The sequence below is a fragment of the Engraulis encrasicolus genome, chromosome 9 (genome assembly GCF_034702125.1).
Source record: "Engraulis encrasicolus isolate BLACKSEA-1 chromosome 9, IST_EnEncr_1.0, whole genome shotgun sequence".
NCBI lineage: Eukaryota > Metazoa > Chordata > Actinopteri > Clupeiformes > Engraulidae > Engraulis > Engraulis encrasicolus.
Window position 1 is genome coordinate 14177749 of NC_085865.1, and position 13030 is coordinate 14190778.

At 39.2% G+C, this 13030-nt stretch overlaps 1 protein-coding gene across 1 annotated transcript in view; it reads right to left on the reverse strand.

Annotated features, from left to right (window-relative positions):
• Positions 1 to 4995: 4995 nt before the first annotated feature.
• Positions 4996 to 13030, reverse strand: part of vipr2 (vasoactive intestinal peptide receptor 2) — a 38567-nt gene continuing 30532 nt past the window's right edge. The window contains exons 9-13 of the mRNA XM_063206075.1: positions 12509 to 12578; positions 11085 to 11176; positions 10230 to 10368; positions 9481 to 9522; positions 4996 to 5853 (exon numbers count right to left, since the gene is read on the reverse strand). Of these exons, the coding sequence (XP_063062145.1) occupies positions 5686 to 5853; positions 9481 to 9522; positions 10230 to 10368; positions 11085 to 11176; positions 12509 to 12578 (511 nt within the window). The 3' untranslated portion in view covers positions 4996 to 5685. The remainder of the gene's footprint in view (positions 5854 to 9480; positions 9523 to 10229; positions 10369 to 11084; positions 11177 to 12508; positions 12579 to 13030) is intronic.

Below are 13030 nucleotides of genomic sequence, written 5' to 3' on the forward strand. Positions count from 1 at the left end.
ACCTCATACTTAAGTAGGCCCCACTACTTAGGCTTAAATACCACTCAAGAGTTTTTTTGTGAAGCGCAGCCCTGTTCTGTATTGGTCTGCAATGGCAAAGGCCAGTAAAAATCACAGGACTACACATACTGTACAGTGTGGTTTCGTAATGTCCTTGGCTGTCAGCAAGAGGCAGCTGTTATCTCATTAAGCCAGTGCAAAACAATAGACCCTGTCTGGCCTCAGGACGCCTCCTGGACTTCTGACAGGTCCACTCGTCGTTAGAAAAAGACATCCCATTTGAGGTGTACGACAGCACATCAATCATCATTACAAACGCTCAGCATTTTGAGGCAGGAGTAGGATGTGTAAAAAATGTTGAGGTATGTCTACTTGAAAAGAAATGTTTAGATACCCCCTCTCCCCCATTCTATTCATTATTTTAAAATGCTGTGTGTCTTGAAATGTTTTAAATAACTGTGGTTATATGTGTGTTTGTGAAATGGACTACAGTACCACTGCAAAACAATTGCCCATTCTGGGACAATTAAAAGCTGCCGCGACTACTGTACTACTACTAGCCTACTACTAGGCTACTTCATCTAACTGTAGGCCTACATGTGTGGATGTTGATATCACAACACTGATCCCTGTTCCCATGCAGCCATAGCTCTGATGAAAGACATAGAATTGTACCGTATCAGATTTGTTTATTTTCTTATTATATCAGGGTATTAAGGCAGGTAAGCCATCTAATATCCTGTATTCACTGTCAGAGAACAGAAACTTTTTCCATCTAATCTGCTGGAACAATGTCATATGGTGCTCACATCAGATAGGCGCTGCAGGTCAAAAAACACAATTAAAAAATATTACTAGAGTACACTAAACAGGTACAAAATTACATCTACAAATTTACTATGTTCGTGTAAGCCACTCACACCATCCTGGTCACTATGACCGATGATACGGCTTTGTTTGGCTTGTCACAGATCATGCTTGATCAGTTTCTAATTGTCTTCAGAAGTAACTCAGACTTATTGCACCAATCTGAAGAGCCCTATCTTTGTCATTTCGTGAAGTATTCACGAAAACAATGACTTTAATTTTTGTGGTGCATTCACGTTATTGCCCGTTTTTCGTGGTTGGGCAATGAAACGCTGCCTATTCATTTGAATTGCCCCACTGCTGCTATGGTTATCCAAGCGTCTGCAGGGGCGGGGAGGGGGTGCTGACAGAACACTGCTGATACACTCGGGACTCACTAATTCGACGCCCTTTCGGTACTTACGCCTTATGTCATACGACCCTCAACCTAAACCTAACCTAACCTTAACCCTAAACCTAAACCTAACCTTAACCCTACTTAGCCCTAAACCTAACCCTAACCCTAACCTTAACCCTAACCTTAACCCTAAACCTAACCCTAAATTGCTTGTTTGAAATGTTTGATGTGATGGTAGCCTACCAAAAGGGCGTCAAACTAGTGGGTCGCTAGGCAGCAGGCGGGCAATTCAAATGAATAGGCAGCGTTTCGTTGCCCAACCACGAAAAACGGGCAATAACGTGAATGCACCACGAAAATTAAAGTTATTTTTTTCGTGAATACTTCACCAAATGAAAGAGATACGGTTGATCTGAAACAACAACTGATGGTAAAATCACAAAATATGCCTGCTAATGCGAAGGAACACCTCCCTTGACAATATAGACAGCTACCCGTTACATAATTACAATAGAAAATTATGTTTGTTATTATGTTTGTTATTGAAAGTTATGTTTTTACATACAAGACACATCTGAATGATTTATTCATGGTTTCCCTTTTACTTTTCGGTATATGAATACAATGTGAAGATTAATTTAAATGACATGTACCCCTTTCATGTAGATGGGACCGCCAGCGATCCCATTCACTACCGGCTGTAAAAAGCACAACATCTTACCAACATTGGCATGACATTGCCGGGAGTCAGAGATTAAGACATGGTCATTACCATTTTAGTGACAATAAGGTTATAACAGTACCTCTACATGAGAGGGTTAATAACAGAGGATTCGTTAGGCAAGAGAACTTGCAAACCAACGTGTCATTGTGCTTCCTGTTAGCATCACAACAAACGCTACAAATGTATACTGATACGTGTCATTTATAGACTACTAGGTCTGTGCATAAATATGTTTATTTTTCTGGCATGCGATATTTGTCACATTTACTTCACATTTTACATTTACACATTTACTTGTGTCTTTGTGTGGATTCGGTTACACTTTACTTGACGCTGCCGTCATATGTATGCCATGACCGTGTCATAGCAGTGTCACAACAGTGTCACGACACAGTAGGGATGTTAACCGGTAACCGTTTAACCGATAGTCGACCGGATCAACTTTCACCGGTTCAAATTTTCTGCCACCGGTTAACCGGTTGTAATAATAATAATTATAATAATAATTTCCTCCCAAAAAGCCCCCCAAAAAACGATAATTCAGCATTTTCCATCTGGCAACAGTGGCTGGACATGGCAGGTCCTGTCTGCGCAGCAAAAAAAGGCTTATGTGAAATTTAACACAAAAAAAAAATCAGTGCTGTGCATATCAGGCAAGCGAACGTTGTAGAATTTAAGATTACTGGTTAACCGTTTAACCACCGGTTAATGAGTCTCAGTAGCCGGTTAAGAGTTTTTTCAATGTTCGCCATCCCTATGACACAGTCATGGACACCTCACAAGCGATTAGATCAACATCCATGACTGTGTTACGATACAGTTACGACACTGTCATGTCATATGTATGATGCCGGTGTCTAGTTAAGCGTCACCGAGGATTGTCATTCATGCTGGTCACTAGGGCTGGGTTTAATAATCAATTTAATCGATAATCGATCGATTTCATTTAAAATTCACATAATCGATTCACAGGTCACAAAATCGTTTTTTTTTTTTTTGTTCCTTTTCTTTTTGTTCTTTTTGTTTAACTATGGAAAATACCCAGTAGGTATTAGTCAATTAGGCCTAGGCCTACTTATTACAAATTAGCAATCTGTTAACACTGTCAAGCCACAGCCCTTTGACATTTTTATATAAGAATAGGCAACAGCATCTTTTGGGGGAAATCCTTGCACCAAGAAGGGAACGGATTGAATAGATTCGGAATGAATCGAATCGAATTGAATCGAATCGTGATTAATTTATTCGAAGCCCTAAGAATCGAAATCGAACCGATACAGGAACATGGCTGCAATACCCAGCCCTACTGGTCACATGAGTTAAGTTGCATACAGCTGTTCCTCTTCTGTTGCATGAGACAGTCATGTTTCATGCCAAAGGCTTTTTCAGTTATGGCCTGATGAGGGGGAATAAGAATAACCAACTGTAACATCATTGCACTCACAATGACTCTCACTCCAAATATTGACATACGAATGACTCCTTTGTCACATGGAGAGGGGTGTTGTCTGGTCTACAAATTCACTTCCTGTTGTCAAAGATATGACGCCCAGCTTTCCACAACATTGAGTGCATCTTAATATGGGACCTTGCCTCCTCCACTTGCCTCCTCCACTCGCTTCTCGTCATGATGACATCAACGACAACAGCATTATATTTCAATATCTTGCAAAAGCTCAATTGTAGAGTCTTTTTCTCGTGTGAAATTGTTATGGTGAATGAAAAACAGTCCCTCAAAAGTTGTTGTGGCTAGGCTGACAGCTGGGAAACTTTATCGTTTTCTCCACGGAGGAGGGGCCAGGAGGCGGGGCGAGGAGACAAGCGCAAGTGGAGGAGGCAAGGACGCATATTAAGATGCACTCAATGACTCGAAGCTCCAAGCTTCAAGCTCCAAGAGGAAGTCCAGTTCCCCCTAACTGTCTGGGAAATGTAAAGACAAGCTGGGCTACTTCACAGTGACTAGACCCAGAGATGACTGGAGCACTCAGCAACCTTTTTAGAGGTTTTTTATTATTTTGGTGCACAAAATGACTGACGTTTCGGCGCACCTGCACCTTCCTCAGAGTCAAAAGAGTTGTTTTGACTCTGAGGAAGGCGCAGGTGCACCGAAACGTCAGTCATTTTGTGCACCAAAATAATAAAAAACCTCTAAAAAAAGTTGCTGCGTGTTCCAGTCATCTCTGGGTCTAGTTACTGTGAAGTAGCCCAGCTTGTCTTTATTATACTGCTGTCCTCGACGGTGAGCACCACCTAGGCTGAAGCGCAGACATCCCCTCTTCGAAGTGTCTGGGAAATGTGTTTGCTGTGCATAGATGCACACTGCAAAACACAGCACAAAATGTCCACGGTCCAGGGTAAAACATAATCTGTCTTCACCATCAGAGTCATTGCCAGGGTCCTGTGGAGTTAACAACCCTTACTCCAACTTCATGTTAAAGGGACACTGTGCAGGATATGGTCAAAAAAGGTACTGCAACTATGCTGCTCATTGAAACTGGGCTGCCTATTGCCAATGTTCATCTTTGCATGAAAGTTTAATAACCAATAAACAAATATTTTCTAGTATGGTCCAAGTACAGTCATTTTTGCAGCTAAAAATGGCTATTTTTGGAAATTCAAAATGGCGGACCATGGAGAAGATCCCCCTTTTCATGTATGAAAAGTGCAATTTCTCCAGTCATAATGAATACTTACAATTTATTGGTGGTGGTAAGTGTTAATGAAAAAGGTAACATTAGTGAATGGGCAGCATGAATTCTGGAAATAAACAAGTAAAAATCTCACACAGTGTCCCTTTAACAAAAGATAATGAGGAACTCATGTGGCTGGATCTCTTTTGTTGCATTGGGTGTTGTCGTATTCAACTCACAGATCCGCAGATTCAGATTTCAAAAGATATAGCTCCTGGTTCCTCGCCATCAAACAGAACTCAAGGGACATTTGGATGATAGGGAAAACATTACAACATTGGATATAATTCAATATCGATTATATCTTCACATTCAAAGCTGGGTAATATGCGTAAATGCCTCTTCCCTTTGGTGTCAGACTACGAACTGTGAAAATCAACGATAAATAACACAATTTAATTTCCTTCGGTTTTGAAAATATGAAAAAGATGAAAAATGAAAACGATAAACAATGCTTCAAGCTTCAGTCATAATATCATAGTGACACAGTGGTTGTATAGTAAATATCTTACATTGGCCCACAATAAAATAATTAGACCACAGTCCAAAATATGAAGAAAAAAACAAAAACAATGAGACTTAAGAAGAAGAGAGAATTCACGCAGCAGTCTCTGGTTTTCAGAGAGGACTCTCTGTGACCACCACAGCACAACTGTCCATGGTGTGGTATGCCAGGTCATGATTGATCTCCATGAGTCAAGCCATCATGTCCAGGTCTGCAGAGGACAAAGCTCTGTGGTTCAGAAGTGCACCATGTCAATTCTCCAAACGTGTCGCTTCCTTGAGCCTCTTTGCCTGTGTTTGAGACTTGGGTAGTCAATTGAGTCAATTCTATACTGGGCATTAATTTCAGATCCAAAATACAAACATGATTCAAAAAAGAAGCCCTTTTGGCACATAAGGACATTTGATTATGTTTCAAATTTTCAGATATTAGGCTATATCACGTTTTTGAATGTTAAATGAATGCCCAATTTGAAGTTGATAATACCCAAGTGGACGACAAGGTGCAAGGTCGGGGGACGGAGGACAGGATGCGAGTTTGGGGAAAGGATTAGTACAGGAAGTCACACCATGGTGGTCTCCGTCTGCAGAAAGGACTGAGCGCGAGTGTTGCGGCGGAACATCGCTGTGTTCTCAAGGCCGTTTCGGGATACAGACGAACTGTGCTGCCGGTGGCCCACGTAGCGCTTCAGACACACACTTCGCCACTTCCTTTTCAGTTCACCCTGAACCTGGAATGAAAAATAAATGATTTAAAGATCAATGTACGTATGTGGGTCATGAAGGGGTATTGTCCACTTAAAGCGATACGGCACCACAGCCCTTATAGAACAGCCTAGCCACTCGCTATTAAGCCCCATTGTACCAGTTGTTTGTATTAGTTTGTATTAGTTCTATGGTTCGGAGACCAGAATGAATGGGACCCAATGGAGCTAGATGCTAAAAATCTTAATTTTCACCCAGGTCTCATCAACAAAGCTCAGATTTGAATGTCGTTCTGGAGATTTCAATAAGGGTTTCACTCAACAGTATAATAAAAAAGCACATATGTCCGTTTGATTTGTTACAGGAGGCGTTTTTGTTGCTCACTACTCGCTAGCATTTTGCTAAGGATGTGACGTCATAGACACTTAAAAATCACTTTTTAAGCATATGCGTGGCTCAAAAGATCTAAAACTCAGCCGTGGGTATTTTCTATATATAGTCTTTCGAAAGCAACATCCGAATTACACGAGAAAAAATCATATACTGAGATAAAGGCACCATGAGGGGTTTTGCTCCATAGGACTCCATTCATTCTGGTCTCCGGGCCACCACATGGATAAGGGTGGTACTGCCCCTTCAGTTCTAAATCTGCCATAGAACTAATACAAACCTGCCTCGTTTCGGAAACCGGAAATACACCGTGAAATCAACCAGTGGCGTATCTGGTCTCTTACAAAATCTGTGACGGCACCATTTCTGGAAATAAACTCATTTTATACCAGTTAAAGGGACACTGTGCAGGAAATGGTCAAAAAAGGTACTGCAACTATGCTGCTCATTTAAACTGGGCTGCCTATTGCCCAGTTTACTAAGTAATAAACAAATATTTTCTAGTATGGTCCAAGTAGAGTCATTTTTGCAACTAAAAATGGCTATTTTTGGAAATTCAAAATGGCGGACCATGGAGAAGATCCCCCTTTTCATGTATGAAAAGTGCAAGTTTTCCAGTCATAATGAATACTTAGAATTTGACGGTGGTGGTAAGTATTCATGAAAAAGGCAACATTAGTGAATGGGCAGCATGAATTCTGGAAATAAACAACTAAAAATCTCACACAGTGTCCCTTTAAAAAATGGGTTTAGCCTTTCTTCTGTTCTTTCAGCCATTCATTTAGTCTGGTGATGCTACTTCTAGTTCCAAGTTAGCAATTATCATGGAATCTTATGGGCCCAACTAGCTTCTAGCTGGACCACGATTCAATGATACATAATTGGAGGTACAATTTGCACTGCCAGACTCAGAGAACAGCTGGAAGTAAAGGAGAAAGGTCAAAGTCAATCATTTAACTCAAGGGGAGGTATAAAATGAGCTTATTTCTAGGAATGGTACAGTATCACTTTAAAAGGAAATCCATTGTACTGTTTGGAGAGATTGGTAACACACACAGACAACCTCTGTCTCCATCACAGAAAAGCTTAACTGTGATGTGTCTATAAGTATAGCATATACTCTCCATGGAAGAATTTCCAGGAAATCGCCGCTCAGATATGAGATCTTTTACCTTCCCTTACACATTTTTTGTTAGATGTTTCACACAATAACATACTGTGCAGTACAGTCCCTTCCAAACGTCTTGGAACAGCAAGCCAAATTCTTGTGACCAAAAGATGAATATGAAACAAAAGTTCAGAATTTCAGCTTTCATTTAAATTTAGAGCTGCTAAATATTTTTTGATTAATTGCCATTTGTGTTACACCACAGTATTTATTAGGTGAACGAAAGTAGGCTATTGGAACATTATAATCAAAAAGGAATAAAAGGTTCCAAGACTTTTAGAGGGAACTGTATTTTGTAATGTGGACAGCAAGGAAAGACTTTATGAAAGTGAATTTTGAACTTTAAAGGGACACTGTGCAGGAAATTGTCAAAAAAGGTGCAATTATGCTGCTCCTTGAAACTTGGTTGTGTATTGCCAAATTTGATCTTTTCATGAAAGTTGACTAAGTAATAAACTTTCTAGTATGGCCCAAGTACAGTCATTTTTGAAGCTACAAATGGATATCTCTGGAAATTCAAAATGGCGGACCGTGGAGAAGATCCCCCTTTTCATGTATGAAAAATGCTGTTTTTCCAGTCATAATGAATACTTAGAATTTGATGGTGGTGGTAAGTATTCCTTAAAAAGGTAGCATTAGTGAATGGGTAGCATGAATTCTGGAAATAAACAACTACAGTGTACACACACAGTGTACCTTTAAATAACACACTGTAGAACCACCTGTATAGGTGTCTAACTGGGTACTGTTAGTTTCATGGACCCTAATGTCTGGTACATTATGTGCTGTTTTAAATTGCATTTAATCTCGATATTATGTGCTTGTGTAACTGAAATGTTTACTCGGTTACAGTTTTAGAGCAAGACAGGAATGCTTGTTACGTGTGTTCACTAGGCACTTGCCGCTAACAGTGCACTGGTTGCCACAGAAACAAGGCAACATCATTAAACCTTTATAATCCATGAAGTCTATGTTGAGCATCTAGAATCTTAAAAAAAAGTTTTGAATGCTTTTACAGGCTTAAAGGCCAAATCCATTTCTCCTTCTATAGCACTCAACTTGGTCTTGAAAGCCCTCCAAAATGACACATCCCCGCCACTACAACAAAGTGAAAAAGTATTAAATGGAATAAACTTATCCAGCCCAGCCAGTATGCACAGCTTGAATGCTTAGGTTGTGCATAAAATGTGTCAAATAAAGTAAAAGTGTCACTTTCTCTACTACCGTATGTCATAATAGTGTAAAAATGTCATAATAGTGAATGAGTCATAAACATAATGTCAATGTCATAAATGTTTCATGGTCATGAGAAGTTGACGTTGTCAGGCCTGTCTTTACCATAACCAAATTTCACTTAATGACAAAGTCATAAAATGTTTATGACATTGACATGTTTGCATGACTGCATTATGACAATGTTATGACACTGTTATGTCATACGTATGACGCCGGCACCAAATTAAGTGTTAATGTATCATATGACATGATGTGTCAATAAAGAAGTGTTTTTTTACCATTTGGCCTTTGAGATTTGCACAATGAAAGTACCGCAAATTCTTATTATATATAGCATCAGACTCTGTGCGTATTATATAGTTAAAAACATTTTAAAAAAACCACATATTCACTATTTATTTATCACTAGACATACTGCTGGTATGACTTGGTTTCACTACAAACAGACACTTAAAGGTGCACTGTGTAATACTTTTAGAAGTTAATTTCCTGAATTCATGCTGCCCATTCACAAATGCTACATTTTACATGAATACTTACCACCACCACCAAGGTATTCATTTATGACCTCAGAATGTATATCAGTAATATACAATCTATGATCATGACTGAATTTTCAGAAATAGTATAGCAAAACTGGTACTGTACTTTGGTCATACTACTAAATATTAGTTAGGCCTAATTATTTAGTAAATATTCATGAAAAGATGAAACTGGGCAGTAGACAGGACAGTTTGCAGTTTCAATGCGTAGCATAGTTGCAATAGCCCTACCTACTCTGGCCACCATCCTACACAGTGCACCTCGATCATGGGATCTACACACTTCTAAACATGAATGTCATGAATGCCTCACTTACCTCACTGTTCAAAAAGCAATACAGGATAGCAACAACGAGACCCTGGAGAAAACAACACACGTTTGAGCAGGGGAATATAAAGGTTCCTGAGATACTGGATATACAGTAGCCTACATGCAGACCAATGTGGTGAGCTAGCAAGGAAAATACTAGTTCTTTAAATGATGAAAAACCAAAATGGCCTCAGACATTGTATGCTGACATTGTAATGCTCTTAATTATCTGTGATGTCTATGTTTATGTGCACTAGTTACATATTTGCTAACCATGCCATGCGTCAGAATTGAAGATAAGTTATTGAATAAATGACTGTGATGTCGAAGAGAGAGTGAAAAATGCTTCATTCTACTCTCCACTGTAGTTGATAGACATGTTATATCAAAGCAAAGCAAAGCAAATACTGATTCACATTATCAAATGCCTGGATATCTTTTTGATAATTATTTGAAGATTCCGAAGGCGGGACAAAATATTGGGTCACCAAATTCTGGGTCCAAACAAAGACTATTCTAGTTAAGGACCACTGTCCTAGATGATCCCTCCAGTAACGTCCAAAGTGCACTGGTTGCATTGAAACAAGTATGTGCACTCCACTCGGTCACATACACAGTTGCATGCGTAATTTTAGGCACACAGCATGTCCCTGGCCTGACGCATAGGACTAAAGGGATTTCTGACACTGCCAGGTGGGTGGGGAGTAGATGAGAATTTTCGGTTAAAAAGGGAGAATAAATGCGGCTTATCCTCACCTGAAATGAACCGATGCCCAAGTCAAAAAAGATCTTGTACTTCTCTAGGGCATCACTCGCCTTCTCCATGATGTAAACAAACACAACGTAATTTACTCCAAATAATGGAATCAACAGAAGTGTCGATTTTGCCAGTCTCCTGAAGAAAACAAAATATGTCATTATTAAGAGAGAGATTGCAGGGAACACAATGTGCATGTTGAGCTAGAACAAAACATAAAAATACATACATACACATCCAATTGCCCAGTCTAGCTATAACAAAAGGTCTGCAAGTGACTTTTTTCTGCTGTGGAAAATTATCCACAATATGCTCTGCAAAAGTACAAAGAGCAAGACAACACAACAGTCTGTGAGCTCTCAAGCCTTTTCACCTGTATCTTCTTTTCTGAAAACAGAATAAAATCTAACTCATTTTAAACCTTCTGAGACCCTGACATATAGAAATAAACCATTTGTTAAATATGACATAATAGCACGGAACACAATTTTCTCTGTGTAAATGATTGACTGACAATTTTAGCAAAACCTTTGTAAATGCAGTTCTTTATTTAGCAAGAACATTGTGCATTTTCTACCTACCTATCCACATGCTTACAGTATATATATATGTGTATATGTGAGCACATGTGCATGTACAGGTACTGTATCGAAAGTGTGACCAGATAGCATTTAGAAGTATGTTTATATGTTGTTGATGTTTTAGGTCCTGCCAAGGACTGCGGATGCAAATTAACCTGAGGCTAACTCTGGCACCATGCACAAAACGGCAACATTTATGTTTTAATTGAACATGGTCCCTAATACAGTAAATTAATAGAACTGAATAGTGAACTGCGGAGGAGCAGAACTGACTTGTACTGAGACTGGTCAGGTCCTGCCACATCTGGACATCTCAACTTCTCAATGAGGATCCGTATGATACTGATGAAGAGAATGAAATTGATCTATATAAAAAAATAAAACAAAAAATATTACATTAGTCGTCATCATATTGGGATGACACAAGCACCAAATTACAATACATACAGTATGTACGACACATATGCACATATCACACGTATCACATACACACACAAAAAATGCCATTATATCGTATCAGATCACATTCCTGTAAACAATAAATGCTAATGAAAAGGTTGTAAAAGGATATCTGAAACTTTTTACCCAATTCATACAGTTAAAAGTAATTTATAGCAAAATTGAATGAAATGTACATTAACGTTTGACCTTAAAGAAAATATAAAATATTGTCTATATTCTCTCTCTTGGCAGAGGTCATACAGATTAAAATGCCATGCTTCTTTTCATTTTGTGCACAGTTGTTACTGCTTAACAGGCCCACTGAAAACTCGTTGGGCTGTTGGTGCAGCTTGGTCCAAAAAGCCTATGCACCAAGGTTAATGAAAATTGGTTAAAAAAAAAGGTTTCTGCTGGACCAACAGACTGACCAACCAACTGACATAGTGTCTTATTGAGACTGTAGAGGTAGAATCCAACGACAGAGAAGAGTTGTGAACCAGCAGATTGGCCTGACTGATTGAACATGAAAGTGATCAGTGTGTTTGTGTGTGCAGAGTGGGTAGAAATAGGCTGGTAATTGCGTAGAGGTGCACATGGGCTCAACTGAAATCCACAACAACATCATCCTTCTACATCTCCTGTGGGGTATTCCAGAGTTAAAGGTGCACTGTGTAATATTTGTAGCGGTTTCTTTCCAGAATGTATGCTGCCCATTAAACAAATGTTACCTTTTTCACAAATACTTTCCAACACCATCAAATTGTTAGTATTCATCATGACTTCCTTCAACATTTTTACTACACATCATTTCTTCCTGCAACACTTCTACTATCCAACCATCATAACTATGTTCACAGCAGTACATGGCTATTTATCTGTATCCTCCGTCTGTCATTGTCCCTCATGCCCGCATCCCTGCTGTAGAGAACTGCTCTGGCTGAGATGACAGCGTGTGCATTCCCCCCAGTTTTCTGACTTCCATATTTATGTTTAACCGGATCCCACCGCACTCTCGATTAAAAGGTGCCAAACATAAACAAAAACTGTGTAAAATTGAAAGAAAAATGTCTGCACACTTAAATCCCCTTTGTGTTCTTTTTAATGATAGGCCAAGCTTTCAATCTACTGACCCTCCTCCAGGCTTTGGCTTCCATATTTATACAATTCATTGATGGGCCTAAAAAATTGGCTTTAGACACGTATGTTCAATAGCAAAAGAGGAAAATTCAGGGACACGTGTCTTTGAGGATGCTTACTATGATAGAGGCCATTACAGGCCAGTTGATCACTCTCCATGGGATGACATTGTCATTTCTCTCCCAACACCTAGCAGAAAGAGGAAACGCAATACAACATTAAAGGGACACTGTGTTAGTTTTTATTTTTTAGTTGTTTATTTCCAGAATTCATGCTGCCCATTCACTAATGTTACCTTTTTCATGAATACTTGCCACCACCATCAAATTCTAAGTATTCATTATGACTGGAAAAATTGCACTTTTCATACATGAAAAGGGGGATCATCTCCATGGTCCGCCATTTTGAATTTCCAAAAATAGCCATTTTTAGCAGCAAAAATGACTCTACTTGGACCATACTAGGAAATATTTGTTTATTACTTAGTAAACTTTCATGTAAAGATCAAATTTGGCAATAGGCAGCCCAGTTTCAATGAGCAGCATAGTTGCAGTTTTGACCATTTCCTGCACAGTGTCCCTTTAACCCATGTGGAACACAGAGAATGAAAACAGGATAGAACTTGAAAGTTAAGTGTCAAT